The 14,973-nt window shown below is 49.6% G+C and overlaps 1 protein-coding gene across 1 annotated transcript; it reads right to left on the bottom strand.

Annotated features, from left to right (window-relative positions):
• Positions 1–599: 599 nt before the first annotated feature.
• KRT72 (keratin 72) lies at positions 600–13,043 on the bottom strand. Its single transcript, XM_003939193.3, has 9 exons — positions 12,489–13,043; positions 10,379–10,593; positions 7,856–7,916; positions 7,371–7,466; positions 6,416–6,580; positions 5,794–5,919; positions 2,623–2,843; positions 1,940–1,974; positions 600–1,190 (listed from the first exon to the last, which is right to left on the bottom strand). The coding sequence occupies exons 1-9, from the start codon at positions 12,912–12,914 to the stop codon at positions 1,000–1,002; spliced, it is 1,536 nt and encodes a 511-aa protein (XP_003939242.2). The 5' UTR covers positions 12,915–13,043; the 3' UTR covers positions 600–999.
• Between the last annotated feature and the right edge of the window lie 1,930 nt (positions 13,044–14,973).

A 14,973-nucleotide genomic window follows, 5' to 3' on the forward strand; every position in this document is an offset into this window, starting at 1 on the left:
GCCAGGGTCTGTGCCTATTTTGTTTATTCTGGTATTCTCAGTGCCCGAGCAATGCCTAGCTTACTGAATATTTGTTAAGTGAGGCACTATTTCAAATACACCTTAGATTGAGATCCCATAAGCATGTCTACACACAGGCCTTACCCATTAGGGTGAAAAAGAAATTGGTTAGAAGAGGAAGGTGGGGCCATTGTGTGGGAGCAGGACTGGGGAGTGAGTGGTGGGTGATGGAGAGTGAGATAGTGGGAAAGATGAAGAAACAACCACTCGCAACACAGACAGTGCGTGTGCACCACCATGGGTGCTTGGCGAACTGAAGCAGGCAGCCACGCAGAAGCATTAATGCCTGTGTCCATAGTGGGGCAATGATGTCTCACAGGGCTATTGTGCAGACAGGTGGCACAGGGCCCGGGAAGCATCCGGCCTGCCCGGCAGTGGCCTCAGCAATAAATTACAACTGTTTACCTGGATCAGCCCTCACCAGCTAAAACCAGTGAAGAACTGCGTGAGGCCATGGACCCAGAGGGAAGCAAGAGTCAGATCCAGAAAAGTTAAGGCATTATAGATGGTGACATCCTGGGCAACAGATTCAAGTGAGAACCAAAGAGACTTAATCATTTATTGCAGGAGAAGCAGAGGACTGGACACAATCCCAATCAGAAGACGAAGCGAGTCCCTTGGCAGTGAAGACCCAAGAAAGACATGGGGGCAGAGGGGCTTGTAGCTGGCCACGGGGAAACATCCTGGGTATGTGTGCTGTCTTTGCATTTGGGTAATGACCCAGTGAAAGGGGACCAAGAAGGAGGCCACCGAGGGAGCCCATGACAGGACTCCTTGTGTCAGAGCATCACACCTTGAGGACAACAGGGAGAGGAAGTGGGGTCGGTACTATAGTGACACGCAAAGCATTTCTTGACTCGGAAAGGGGGCCCAGGGAAGGAGAGGGAGGAGATGGATAGGTTGGGAAGCCTTCTGCTCACAGAGCCAACCACCTGCCCATCATCTGGAGGCCTTTTTGGTGGCACAGCTGCCACCCGAAGTTTTGGCAAGGGGATCCTTGAGCTCACTGCCACAGCTGCCTTTGGTCTTGACGTCTGCAGCTGCAGTTTTGTAGCTATAACTGCTCGATGCCCCAAAGCCCATGCTGAAGCCAGCCCCTCCTGTCCCAGCATTGGTGCTGCTGATGACGGCTGGAAGGGATGAGAGAAGACCTCAGCCCCAGTCATCCCCAACCCCACGTCACACGCTCTCCTGGGGCATCCTGGGCCACCCCCTCCACTCTCTCGCCGGCAGCGGCTTGATGCTGAGATGGATTCTGTCTGTTGTGTATTTCAGTTTACTAAGAGATTTTTATCAGCACTGATCATAGGGCTTTATTTTTCCTGCACTTAGCCTCATACATTTTGCCTTTTTCCTATAAGTCTGTGGATTTCCCCCATGGGGAGGACCAAATGAAGAGAGGTACTTCCCAGGCCCCATCTGGTGCTGCTGGTCTGCTGATGAGGAAAGGGGCCAGTGAGGGCCCTGCCTCTTAGCACCATGGCAGCTTCCCACAGGCTGTCCAGCTTTTACAGCTGGGCAGGTGCTCTCAGCTGTCTTTTCCCATCCTTCAACCTTCAGGCCCCCGCAATCCCCCTTACTATAATCTGGTGCCTTTATTTTGGTCAACAGAAAAAAATGTCACCATTAAGCATCATTCGTTGGGTGATATGCTCATGAATATCATTTGATCTTTCTATGGGTTGTACTTTTATATCTCATGATATTCTTCTCCATCTACTTCTTCCCCTTGGCTGCTACAGCTGGCTCCCTCCTTGTGCCCTTACGTCTCCCCTGAGCCCTCTCTGTGGCTCTGATTTCTCTTTTGTGTCCTGAATTAAAGGGACTCAGACTTCCGGTAAGGTGACCCAGGGCAGAACTAAGATCTGCAGATACTTACAGATGCTCACAGAATTTGGATATTCGCCAGACATCCTGAAGAGGGAGAAGAAAAACAGGTAACTCCCCCATAAATAATTATCCCAACCACCTGGGAGTCACCTCTGTGAATAAGCCTCTCCAAGCAGAACGTGCCTTCCCAACCCCATCCCAGCCTCCTTTCTTCCCACACATCCCAGTGCGACCTCCCAAGAAAAGAAGAACTGAGATGGAAATCTGTGGCGAGGAGTTAGCTCTCCATCAGGCCACTGTGGAACTGCCTGCCGTGTGGGATCATTAGGCCTCTACTTCCCTCTAGTCATGCCACTAGTCTTAAGACGATTCGGAAGAATAGCTTACCTCCCCATTGGAGTCCCAGGCTTTGCTGGAGCACCCTTGAACTTGGACGGTCCTTAGAGGCCATCTTGCTCCTCCCCAACCCACAGAAATACACCGTGAAGGGTCAGGGGCTGCTGTTTCTCAAACATTGCCAGCATTAATACCTCCTCTCCCACAGCCTTTGGGATTTTTTACGACTTGGTCCCGCCTGCTGTCTTAACTTCGGCTTTCCTAACCATGTGGCAAGCCCATTTGCTGTGTGGTTTTACTTTATTGGGACCTAAACAGGACCAAACCGTTTGCCCTGCAGCTTCCTACCAAAGCAGAGAAAAAACTGGCCCTGACTCGGGGTAACCGGCCCCCCACCTGCACTCCTCGCCCTCCAGCAGTTTGCGGTAGGTGGCGATCTCTACATCCAGGGCCAGCTTCAGGCTCATGAGCTCCTGGTACTCGCGCAGCATCCGCGCCAGCTCCTCCTTGGCCTGATACAGGGCACCCTCCAGCTCGTCCAGCTTGGCCCGGGCGTCCTTCAGGGCACAGTCTCCCCGCTGCTCAGCGTCGGCAATGGCCGTCTCCAGATTGGCACACTGAGGGGCAAACAGATCCAGCACTTTGAGTCCGAGCCCAGTTCTGAGATCTTGCTTGGACAGCCTTCCCTCGGTTTTTCCTGACTGATGGTAAGTGCTTGGAGATCCTCCTGGTTTATCCAACTTTGGCTATCCCTACAGGTGAATCTGTCCTTCCCCTAACTCCAGGCATGGTTCACCTTGGTTCATGCCTCTGCATCTGAAGCCTGGGAGGGAAGAGGGAAAGGTACTGAGAAAGTGGGCGGCCTGGGCACGTGGTCCTTGCCCTCTCCCTCCTGGACTGAAATATCAGCTGTAGGATTCTAATGTCAACTCTGGAAAAAAAGTCTCTGAGCAGCTAGACTTCATTCAGCTCTGCAGTGTACAGGTTGTTTCAGGAGGTCCCATAAATCATGGAGAAAATATGAGGGCCGATAAAGTTCCTATTAAAATGTCCTATAAATTTGTGGCACCTACGGGTTGAGTCCCAAATCCCACAGAGAACTATGTTAAATGGCAGCAAAAGAAGAAACCTTTACATAACTAGAAACAGAAAACCAAACACCGCATGTTCTCACTTATAAGTGGGAGCTGAACAATGAGAACGCATGGACACAGGGAGAGGAACAACACACAATGGGGCCTGTTGGCAGGTGGAGGGAGGTAGAGCTTTAGGAAAAATAACTAAAAAAAATAGCTAATGCACCCTGGGCTCAATACCTAGGTGATGGGTTGACAGGTGCTGCAAACCACCATGGCACACGTTCACCTGTGTAATAAAACTGCACATCCTGCACATGTACCCCAGAACTTAAAACAAAAATAAAAATAAAAATAAATAAATAAATAAAATAGGCTGAGTGCCGTGGCTCATGCCTGTAATCCCAGCATTTTGGGAGGCCAAGGCAGGTGGATCACCTGAGGTCAGGAGTTTGAGACCAGCCTGACCAACATGGTGAAACCCCATCCCTACTAAAAATACAAAAATGAGCCGAGTGTGGTGGCGCGCAGTTGTCTGTGGTCCCAGCTACTTGAGAGGCTGAGGCAGGAGGATTGCTTGAACTGGGAGGTGGAGGTTGCAGTGAACCAAGATGGCACCACCGCACTCCAGCCTCAATGACAGAGCAAGACTCTGTTTCAAAAAATAATGAATGAATTAATTAAAGAAGACACTTTGCATAACTAATAGGTTTTACCAGCTTCCAGGCCCCTGCTGTTAGGGGAAGCATGTCCCTTGCTGGAGGAAACTGCAGCTGGGGCCCTGTGCTTGAACGCATATGAAAGCTCCCAGGGGGCTTCCTGAGCCCTTCAGTCTGGGCATGCGCTCCCTCAGCTGAGGTTTTCTTTCTGGGTTGTGCCTGTCTGTGGAGCCATGTTTGCTTCACACCAAGAAAAGTAGCTGATCCAAGGCCAAATGGACTCTAGAATACTGTCCAGCTACCACCAGCCCCTTCTGCTGGGCAGGCCCCCAGCAGTGCCAATTCCCTCGCGTTTTGGATGAGTGGCTCACAGCCTCAAGAAGATGCCTAGGACCCGGCGGTCTAACCACAGAAAACCCTGCCCCACCCTTGGGACTCTAAAGGTTTCATCATGCACTGAGTGGCCTGCCCAGGCCACTCTGTCACCTGTCTTCTATTCTTTTTCACTAACCAAGATCTCCCATAATGAACCTGGGGCAGGGGGACACCCAAAGGTTGGGTCTTGTGAAGGCGGCCCGAGTTGAAAGGACTTGAAATTTTAGCATTCTTTGAAACAAACATCACAAGGATTCTGAGGACACCAAATGCCAACAGACTCTGTATGTGACATGGTGGGCTTCTTTGATGGAAGAGGCCAGAAGGGCAGGAAGCACCTTAGCTGAGGGCCCTCAAGAGGAGCCGCAATGTTCCCCACAGAGGATATCTTCCCCAAAGCACTGTGGCATTCTGATAACAAAAAGTCACTTTCTGGTAACCATAAACACATAGCATTTTATTAAACACTGTAGTAGAATACTGAGGGTAGCTTCAAACATCTATGTTTTTCCTGCATTTACATGGCTCTTGATTAAACAAAAACACCATAAGTTATTTAATGCTGGTGTTTCTTCTTTCCACTTCCATGTGTACAGAGGAGGGGGGTGTGTGTGTGTGTGTGTGCATGTGTGTGCGCGTGCGTGTGTGTGAGCATGCACCATGCAGGGTAAGAGATGTGGTACAGGGAAGGGTCAGGAGACGGAGCGACTTGACTTGCCTGGGAGCTGAGAGCCTTAAAACCTGGCACTGCCTCCACAAACGAGAATTCATGGGGTTGCTTGCTTCAGAGTCATGGTTGTGGTTGCACGAGTACTACCTCCCAGGGAGGGGTGCCTCAGTGCAGTGCCCTCCCCACAGCATGGCACTAGTGCAGGGCCCTGAGCTGGGTCTAGGTTGTGGGGGCTGTGCCTCCTCCATTTTTCTAAAATCTCCTGCTGCATTCTCTCTCTCCTCACAAGGATTCATCACGTGAAACCTGCAAATGGCTCCCCTTTACCTCCTAGGTTAGGTCTAAACCCCACAGTCTGGCTTTTGAGATCTCTCATAATCTTCCTATTCTTACCAGGGGTGTCCCCTGCTCCCTGCCACCCCTGCTGAGCAGCAGGCTGCCTGCCCCAGATAGGCAAGCCCACCTGCATGCATGCTGTGCACATCCCTCCCGAGGCCCATTGCTCCTGTCAGCTCCTTCACCTGCTCCTTCCCCTCTCCCAGTGTAATCCCACCCCCTGCAAAGCTTCCCTGGGGTCTTCATTCACCTCTCGCCCCTTTGGGCTCATGCAGCACTTACCTACAGTGTGTAGGCTACTTTATCCCTCCCTATCTGTTCTGATTGTCCCTCCTGGTGAGTTAGAGGAGACCCAAAGGAGGGCATTTTGTTTTACCCTTTCTTCATACTTTGTCTGGCCCAGATTGGAGATCAATAAGTGCTGTTAGTGGATTCATTTCATAGAACCCACCTGCTTCTTCACACTCCCTATCTCTGAGCGGATCCTCTGGATCAGGCGGTTGAGCTCAGAGATTTCAGCCTTGGTGAGCTTGAGGTCATCCCCGTGCTGGCCTGCTGTGACCTGCAGCTCCTGGATCTGAGGTTGGGTGACAAGAGAAGAGGACCACAAGGATCCTACTGAACTAGGGCAGGATCCTTTTCTTCCAGACAGGAAAGGACCTTCTCTAGTTCAGTAGAATCCTCAAGTTCTCAAATATGAGCACCTTGGCGGAGGCCGAGTCTCCTGTCCTCATTTTGCCAAAGTTGGAACCATGAAGATAACACAATATACGTGAATTACCCATAGAAACAGTGTCAGAATCCTATCAGGGTTATAGCTGGTGTCACCTCAGCCAAGGGCCATGACGGGAGAAAGGTTAAGCCCCATATATGACCGCAACACAAGCCAAGACTGCGGTCAATCTCCCTTACCCCTGGGGTGGCCTTTCCACAAGACCCAACTCCAAGACAAAGGAGGTCTTGACTGAACCCAAACGCACACATACACAAACACACACATGTACTCATGCATGCATGCTGAGAGGCTGCTAGCTGTGGCCAGTGGGACTCAGCACACCTGGTGCCCAGCTCACCTTGGTCTGGTACAGGGCCTCGGCCTCAGCCTTGCTCCTCTGGGCGATCTCTTCGTACTGGGCGCGGACCTCAGCAATGATGCTGTCCAGGTCCAGATCCCGGTTGTTGTCCATGGACAGGATGACAGACGTGTCGCTGATGTGGGACTGGATCTGCGCGATCTCCTGGGGACGGTTGTGGGAGGGGAGTGAGTTAAGGGGTCCTCATGAGGGACCAGTTATCTTGGTCCTCCCTGAGCAAATTCCTCACAGCCCCTCTCTGCCTCTCCTCAGCGTTTGAACTCTGCCTCAGCACCAGTGCCTGGCAGGGATGTGAATGAGAGCTTTAGGCTTTCAGCCCCAAATGCTGGAAACTCCTTTCTCCACCACACGCTCAGGACCACTCCTGCCCTCTTCTACATTGTTATCCTCAGAAACCAGCCACCGCCACCCTCCACCCATAGGACCAAGTCTGAACTCTTTCCCTAGCATGCGGAGGGCCCTAGGGAGTCACCAGCACCAGCCTCTTCCCCAGGCCTCCACCCTTCCTTGCTCCTCGTGCTTTAGCATAGCACAGGCTCCTGGACCGTCAATGTGTCTGGCCCTCTCCGCACCCACTGAAATCGTCTTCCTCCTCTCTCTCCAGGAACCTACGCTGATGGCTCAGGCAGGATCCACCATTCCTTCCTCTGCTGTCTCAAAGCTCGGCTAAATGGTGTTTTCCTGCCAGGCTGTGAACCCCTGGAGGACAGAAATCATTTCTTCTCCTTCAAGAACTCGTCAAAACCTAGCTCGTTGCTCAGCACCCAGTAGGGCCTTGGTGAATGCAGGTGGAAGGAGCCTAGAGGGCTTCCAGCTGCACCAGGTTGAAAGCTTTCTCTCTACCAATTTTTGGTTCACACAACCCTCCAGCCAAGGGCTAGAAGCCCCTTGTTCGAGGAGCAGACCTCACAAGAGAGGTCAGCCAAGTCCTTACCCCTTCATAAAGGCACTTGAAGAATTTAATCTCATCTGTCAAGGAGTCCACCTTGGCCTGGAGCTCAACCTTGTTCATGTAGGCAGCATCCACATCCTGGGAGCATAGGACAGTCAAGCCTCCCCGGGAGAGCCTTGCCTGCCCCTCCCATCCTCCCTCCCTCTTTCCCTCCCTCCCTGCCACAGGAAGCCCTGCTCTCTCCGCTCCCTTCACCCTGTATTTCATGGGCAGCTCAGTCCCTGAAAGCAAACCAAATAACATGCAGTGCAATGGCCACACCAGTAGTGCAGCAAAATGCCCAGATTTTAGACTGGCAAATTCTAGAAACAGCATGCATCCCAGGGAAGGGACTTGGAAGGAGCGGCTGGGAAGTGAGAGTCCCAGTCACCCCTGCCCAGTCACCCGTTTCCTCATCCTGCAAGCATCACTGCACCAGGTGGACAGGGAGCCCTCTAGGCTTCCAGCCCACCCGGCACCCCTCTTACCTTCTTGAGCACCACAAACTCATTCTCAGCAGCTGTGCGTCTGTTAATCTCCACCTCATACCTGCATGGGGCAAGACAATGAGATAACTCAATTCTGCAAGCACTCACTGAACAGTTAGTGACCACCTCTGTGCCAAGAGCTGCGTAGTGAGGGGGGTCTTCAAACTGGGATTCACATAACCCTGGGATACACATAACCTTCCTAAAGAGGATGCAGGCAAGGCCTTATTTAAATAAATCAATTGCCAGCTCCTCTGTCACTATGCAGTCTGCCTCAAAACTACCTGCCTCAGAAAGCACCTGTGGTTGAGATGTCATGCATATTCTACTGTCCACTTCCTGTCACAGTTAGCCCCTCCCTGATTAGAGCAGAGGTGAAAAGGCACCCCCCCACCAGCACCACATGACAACTTAATATTGTGCCATAGTTCAGGGTGCAAAAGCCCCAAACAAAAGCACTATTCTCACTTTCAAACTGTACATTATACTTATTTCTTATACATATTTCTGTTCTAGGCGAAGCAGAAACAGAAGCAAGGTCTAAGACACAGAAATTTGGATAGGCCTGGGATGTTCTGAATACAGACATATGGTTGATTGGGGAGGTAAGGGTGCTAAGCATTTTATTTAAAGAGCTTACCTCTTCCATCCCTTACTCTTTTCAAAGAACACATCATAGGACATTTGTGAGGGTAAACAAAAGAGAGCATTGGTAAGAAATAATTAATGCTAAATGGACAAGCAAAATGTGGTGTATACATACAATGGAATATCATTCAGACTTAGAAAGAAAAAAAGAAATTCTACAATATTCTACAACACGGACGAACCGTGAGGACATTCTGCTAAGCAAAAGAAGCCAGTCACAAAAAGGCAAATATTCCCAAAGACCAATGATCCCATTCATTTGAAGGACTTAGAGTAGTCTAAGTCAGAGACAGAAAGTAGAACGCTGAGTGTCAGGGGCTGGGAAAGAGGGAAGGAAATGGGGAACTAGTGTGAAGTGGATATAGAGTTCCAGTTTCACTAGATGGAAAGCATTCTGGCGGTGGACAGTAGTGGTGGCTGCAGACATTATGAATGTATTTGATGCCACTGAACCGTCTACTTGAACATGGTTAAGATGGCAAATTCTGTTATGTATATTTTATCACAATAAAAAATTGAAAAAAAAAATAAGGCTAGATGATAGCTTTTTTATTCATGTGCTCAGCATAAACAATCCTTTTCAGCTCTTCGCTCATTCCTAAGGCATGTCCCTGGCAGTGCTCTCCCCAAAAAGCACTGCTGAATGGCTGAAGCAGGGCGGGGTAGTGAAGGAAGTTATCGCAAATGTGACTGGGATGTTTCCTGAGACTGCAGATCTTTCTTGTTATGCTATGTAAAGCACACAGAAAGCGGTCCATATGATTTATCTCAGATTCTGTGTCTTATTCAAGAGATAACTGAAACTTTTTAATCAAATTATGTCATGAAACAGCTATTTCTATTACAGTCAATAGTTTGTATCATCTTACAAAATTGTTAATAATGTCTACCTCCTTTTAATAAATTAATTGGTTGCCAGACCAATTAATTTTTAGTAGTTTATATCTATTTCCTAAAATACCTAGAAAACATTTGACCAAGTGGGTTATCAAAATCAATTACATTAGTTATAAATAATTTTACATTATTTACTTCCAGAGACCAAACACTAGCATTCAATATACACATCAAAAAGAAAAATGATGCATTTTTATAGCATTATTAACTTAAAAATAACATTATTTTAAAGATATGTTACAATGAATAATTTAAAGTTAAACCATGAAAAAGTACATATTGATTTATCTGGTTTTATAACATAAATAGTTGTATTAGTTACATTAAATCTAAATCTTTTTTAATCTTAAATGCTTCCAATAACCCATTACACAAGACATATTTCTTAGTTTATTGCTGAGTGGATTTTCTAACAGTCCCTAAAGTACAAACTCTCATTTTTACCTGAATTTAGAAATGAAATCAGGCTTTTTCTGATAAAAAGCAACTCATGTCTCTGATGTGAACATGAAAATTGGCTTTTCCAATAAAGCTAGAGAGCAGATATTGTCTATATAAATTGAACAAGGTAAATCTGCAGCTAAAAATGTGTATGTGTGTGTATTTATGTATAAAGATATGAGACAGAATCACATTATTTGTTAAGGATAAAGAATTGGCATAGGCATACTGAGTACTAACGGTATTTTATGTTTCCAGTCCTTTCCGATCCATTGGATTCAACATGGTGCTCTGGTTTTGAGACAACTCTCTTTCCCCCATTCCTTCATTTTCAGTGCTAGAAATTGAGCACACATTTCCTAGACACTTTGGGGGCACCATCGTAGGTAGAGTTATTCTCTTCCCAAGTCCCATTCTGTCTGGATGTCCCTCCCTCCCACAGTGTCAGCAAAGGATCTAAGAAGCAAAAAATGCTGCCTCTAAATGAAAACTTCGAACTTTGATCCCCCAGGGGCATATTCTCTGCCACTCACTCACCTCTTCTTGTAGTCTTCCACCAAATCCTGCATGTTCCTCAGCTCCGAGTCCAGCCTCACCCTGTCGCCGGACAGCGTCTCCAGCTGCTTCCGCAGGTTGCTGATGTAGCCCTCGAGGATGGGCTCCAGGTTCTTCTTGCAGTTGTTCAAGTCCAGCTGCTGCAGGAGGTCCCACTTGGTCTCCAGCACCTGATTCTGCTGCTCCAGGAACCGCACCTGGAACCCAAAGCCAGTCATCACCCAGAGTCCCCATGCTGTTGCCTCTCAAGAGGGAGGAGAGGGCCCCAGAAACCAGAGGCAGCTGTCCTGGGGGACTGGGCGTAGAAAAGAACAAGGCTCATCCTGGGGTGGATTCAGCCAAGAGACATGCTCACCTGGATCGCCAAGACAAGAAATGGGACCTGATTTCTATTAGAAATCAGGAAGAGGGCTTAAGCAGTGGTACCATTTGCCTCTGCCTTAGTGAATTTTCATGAGACAGAGGTAGCTTCTCTTGCTATAAATGCTGGTGTTTTCTGAGTAAAGAGAAATGGGGAGCAGGGGAGAAACAGTGACTGGGGAGTGACATTGGAACACACACTGGCATTTAGAGCATTCTTCCTGTTGCGTAGCCTAAATTGCGTTTGGTTTGTTCATTTCTTTGTTCACAGCAGGTTATCACATTTTCACAAGGTTTCTTCATATTTGACCAGGGTGCACGTTTTTAGATTCATGAACTCCAGGCCCTCTGCCACACACCAGCATTCCTCTCCTCACCTGTCTCTTAGCTTGAGGGGCAGAAGGAAACATGCTAGAGAACAACAGACACAAAAGAGAAAGAAAATGCCCTGGCCTCTGGAGTAGCCACTGCATTTCTTCCATGCAGACCTGAGCCCTCCAGCCACCTCACTCCCCTCTCCCTAGCAGAGTGGTGGCATACAGCCCACCACCAACTGTCTTGTTTAGGTGAGCTCATTTCTTAGCCTTCCATGTCCTAATTTCCTCATCCACAAGGCAAAACAACAACAGAATCATGAATTGTGCATTAGTAAATGAGAATCACTTAGGCAGCACCATAAATGTCAGCCAGCTATTGCTATCAGGCCCATTACCACTTACTATCTAGACCTTCCACCCAGGTGGAGACAAGAGTAGCCCATTCCCTCTCTGCTCTCCACTCACTGGGGTCATTGCCTCGGAATCTCCAGGGTCAACTTCCCTATTACTCCAATTTCTGGACGCCCCACCCTCAGCACACACCTGTAACTTTACCCGCGCTCTTTCCAAGTGCCTCCTCAGCCTCACCCTTCAGTTTTCTGGCCCTTTTCTCTCACCTCCTCTCTCGCCTTCCTGGCTACACACTCACCCAACTCCCCAAACACCAAGCACCATGTCCTGCAGCATCTCCTGGCCTGTGGTCCTAATGCCCTGTCCTGAACGTGGTCCCATCTCCTGGTCTGATATTGGGAGCTCTCATAGTGCCCATTCCTCGTAACTCCTGCCCCCTCCCTTCCCACAGTCTTGCCTCACGCAAGAAAGGAATGAAGGTCCTTGATAGGTTTGGCTGTGTCCCCACCCAAATCTCAACTTGAATTGTGTTTCCCAGAATTCCCTCAGGTTGTAGGAGGGGCCCAGTTGAATCATGGAGGCCGGTCTTTCTTCTGCTATTCTCGTGGTAGTGAATGTATCACAAGATCTGATGCATTTGTCCGGGGTTTCCATTTTTGCTTCTTCCTCATTTTTTCTGGCCGCTGCCATGTCAGAAGTGACTTTGGCCTCGTGTCGTGATTGTGAGGCCTCCCCAGCCATGGGGAACTGTAAGCCCAATTAAACCTCTTTTTCTTCCGAGGCTCCGGTATGTCTTTATCAGCAGCGTGAAAATGGACTAATACCTCCTGCTTACTGGAAGCGTGTGCCTCTCACTGTTCTGAGCACTTTATAAACATCCCAATTAAGCTTCATCACAACCCGCTGGAGGAAGACCCATTATTGTGCCTGTTTTCCAGATGGAAAAGGCAGGCTCGGAGAAATGGTGACTCGCCCACGTTCCCACGCAGCCCGCCAGTGGCAGAGCCGGCCCCACTGTGCACGCTGCGCCGCCCGCAGGGACAGGTCGATGCCTGGGGACCCACCTTGTCGATGAAGGAGGCGAACTTGTTGTTCAGCGCCTTGATCTGCTCCCGCTCCTGGGCGCGCACCTTCTGGATCTCGGGGTCCAGCTCCACGTTGAGCGGGGCCAGGAGGCTCTTGTTGACGGTGACCTGAGGGATGCCCCCGGGCGGGCACATGGAGGGACACGCGGGCCCCAGCCCCGCGCTGCCGAAGACGGTGCCCACGAAGCCGCCCAGGCGGCCGCCGCCCCGCCCCGCCGCAGCGCTCAGCGCCAAGCGCCGGCTGCCCCCGGGGCAGAAGAGGCTCTTGCTGCCGAAGGAGGCCGAGCCCTTGACCCCGGCCCGGAACGAGGCGGAGCTGCTGCCCATCCGGCCCGAGAGTACCGCGGAGCAGCCGCTGAAGCCCAGGCGCTCCCCGCCGGGGAAGTGGGTCAACTGGCGGCTCATGGCTGGCGAGGACCGGTGCTGGAGGCGCGGAAGGCAGGGGCGCAGACAATCGCTGCGACCTCCGCCAGGCTCTCCCCTTAAATAGCCTGGCTGGCTGCAGTCTGCCTAATTTGTACGTCGAAAACACCTTTTAGATCCCTCAAGGCCTCTTGGGTTCTTCATGTAGGAAATTACCATCCACTCAACGAGATTTTTGTCTGTTCCACCGTGAACTCCCCATGAATCCCTGTAAAGTGACCCAGAACCCAGCATTTACTTGGCTCACCTCCTGCATTATCCCTTATCTCCACCTGCTGCTCTCCAATTACTGGGGTTATCACCCCCAAGATCACCTCTGGAAGCTTCCAATGGGTCTGGCCCCTCTGGGTGTGTGTCTGGGGAGACAGAGGTGTGTGAAGCAGATGTCCAGGCTGATTCTGCTTCAGAAGGCCATGAATAGGGTCAAAAATATTCCAGAAAATCATCCATAGCCTGTCCTCCTCCTGCCTCCCAGGCTTCTGCATGAGGACAAGCTCTGTCCTGTGTGCAAGAAGGAAGCTGAGAAGGAGAAGATTTGGGCTCCACCTGCAGAGACCTCTCAGTCTACTGGAGACGGCAGGACCCAGAGCACTCTGGGAACAAGTGTTGGGGGTTGACTCTGGACCAGAGTGAAAAGATTTCTCCATGAAAGCATTTCTGGATTAAGAATGGGAGGGAGGGAAGAAGGCCTGGGGAGGTGGCACAGGAAGGCTTAGGCATCGTTTAGCAGATGATATGTCCTAAGGTTTTGGATTGTTTCATTTTTGTTTTCTTTTACTAGCAGAAGAGGCTCATTCAGCCAATCCAGGAAACCTCTGCTCAGGTCATTTGCAACCCTGTGGTTTCTAATTCAGCATCAAAATGTGACCAGTTGTTAGGAACAGGTCAAGACTCTTCAGATCTAAAACCAAGAACTAGATTCTAGAACTTGATTCCCTTGAAGCTACTTCATTCCTTTGAAGCTACAGAGGATCCTTCTTCCATCTAACCTGATTCCGCTTTCTCAAACTTAAGTTGCCTTCGAGTCTCCTCCTCTCTTAGCAGCAGCCCTCCTATTCCTCTGGCATGCAGGTGGAATTGTTTCATTGCTCTTATTTCTCAAGCTGTTCAAGTCCTGGGTGTGTGTTCCATTTCCTCTATCGGACTGACAGGACCCCTGGACTCACCCTTGCTCCCCCAGTGCTCAGCCCAGATCTTGGCTCCAGGGACATTCAGGAGGATTGTGAAACAGCAGAGGGCTTAGGGAAAGGCTCCTAACTGTGCCCTCAGTGATACCCTGAGGCTGAGCTCCCCTTGGGGACCTCATGGGATGGCTAAATGATACCTAGGGGTGATTGGCTGACACAGCCTCCACTGGGCCAAGGATAGGACATAATAACAGCCACAGCAGCATTTACCCAACAGGGAACAAAGTTGTGGGGACATTGTTAAGCAGTGGAGATGGCACCAATCACAGATGAACAGATAGCGGCGTCTGGGTGTCCTAGGTGGGAGAGACAGTGGGCTCTCAGTGCTGCCTCAGAGGAGAGGCTATAGTCCATTCCCTCTGGAGAGGAGAGAGGCAGTATCATTGTGGCTAGGTGACCAGCAGACCCTTCAAGAAGATCAAAGTTATCCTTTTCATTATTACATGAGATTTTTCCTCTGCCCCATAAATTTAGCCAGTTTTTTTCCACAAGCACAAAAGTGAACTTATTTATTCCGGCCATTGAGGATAGAAAAGCAAGAAATGGATTACATCGAAAGAGAATAATTTTTACATAGGATTGGCTTACAAAGGATGTCTTTGAAATCTTTTTTTTTTTTTTCCTAGAAATTTTCTAAGGAGTTGAGATATCCTGGGACCAGGACACTTCTACCCAGTGTTAAGGAACAGGTAAGATGACCTTTTCTTATCTTCCCAAGAGGGGTTGACTAGATGGATGAATAAGGGATTCTTCACCTCCTGAATCACCTTTATTATAGATCATGAAGAGACAGAAGTGACACATGCAGATTTCAAAGGCCTCGGATGTGTGGGGATGTCAGCAGGTCAAAGGGG

The sequence above is a fragment of the Saimiri boliviensis genome, chromosome 7, assembly GCF_048565385.1.
Source record: "Saimiri boliviensis isolate mSaiBol1 chromosome 7, mSaiBol1.pri, whole genome shotgun sequence".
Classification (NCBI taxonomy): Eukaryota; Metazoa; Chordata; class Mammalia; order Primates; family Cebidae; genus Saimiri; species Saimiri boliviensis.

What these genes read in the sequence shown, in the direction of transcription:
- KRT72 (XM_003939193.3), bottom strand. Translation starts at nt 12,914, where the DNA reads ATGAGCCGCCAGTTGACCCACTTCCCCGGCGGGGAGCGCCTGGGCTTC. An exon ending in TCGCCTCCTTCATCGACAAG is followed by an intron (nt 10,594 to 12,488) that starts GTGGGTCCCCAG and finishes TTTGGGTTCCAG; the next exon opens with GTGCGGTTCCTGGAGCAGCA. An exon ending in GTGGAAGACTACAAGAAGAG is followed by an intron (nt 7,917 to 10,378) that starts GTGAGTGAGTGG and finishes TGCCCCATGCAG; the next exon opens with GTATGAGGTGGAGATTAACA.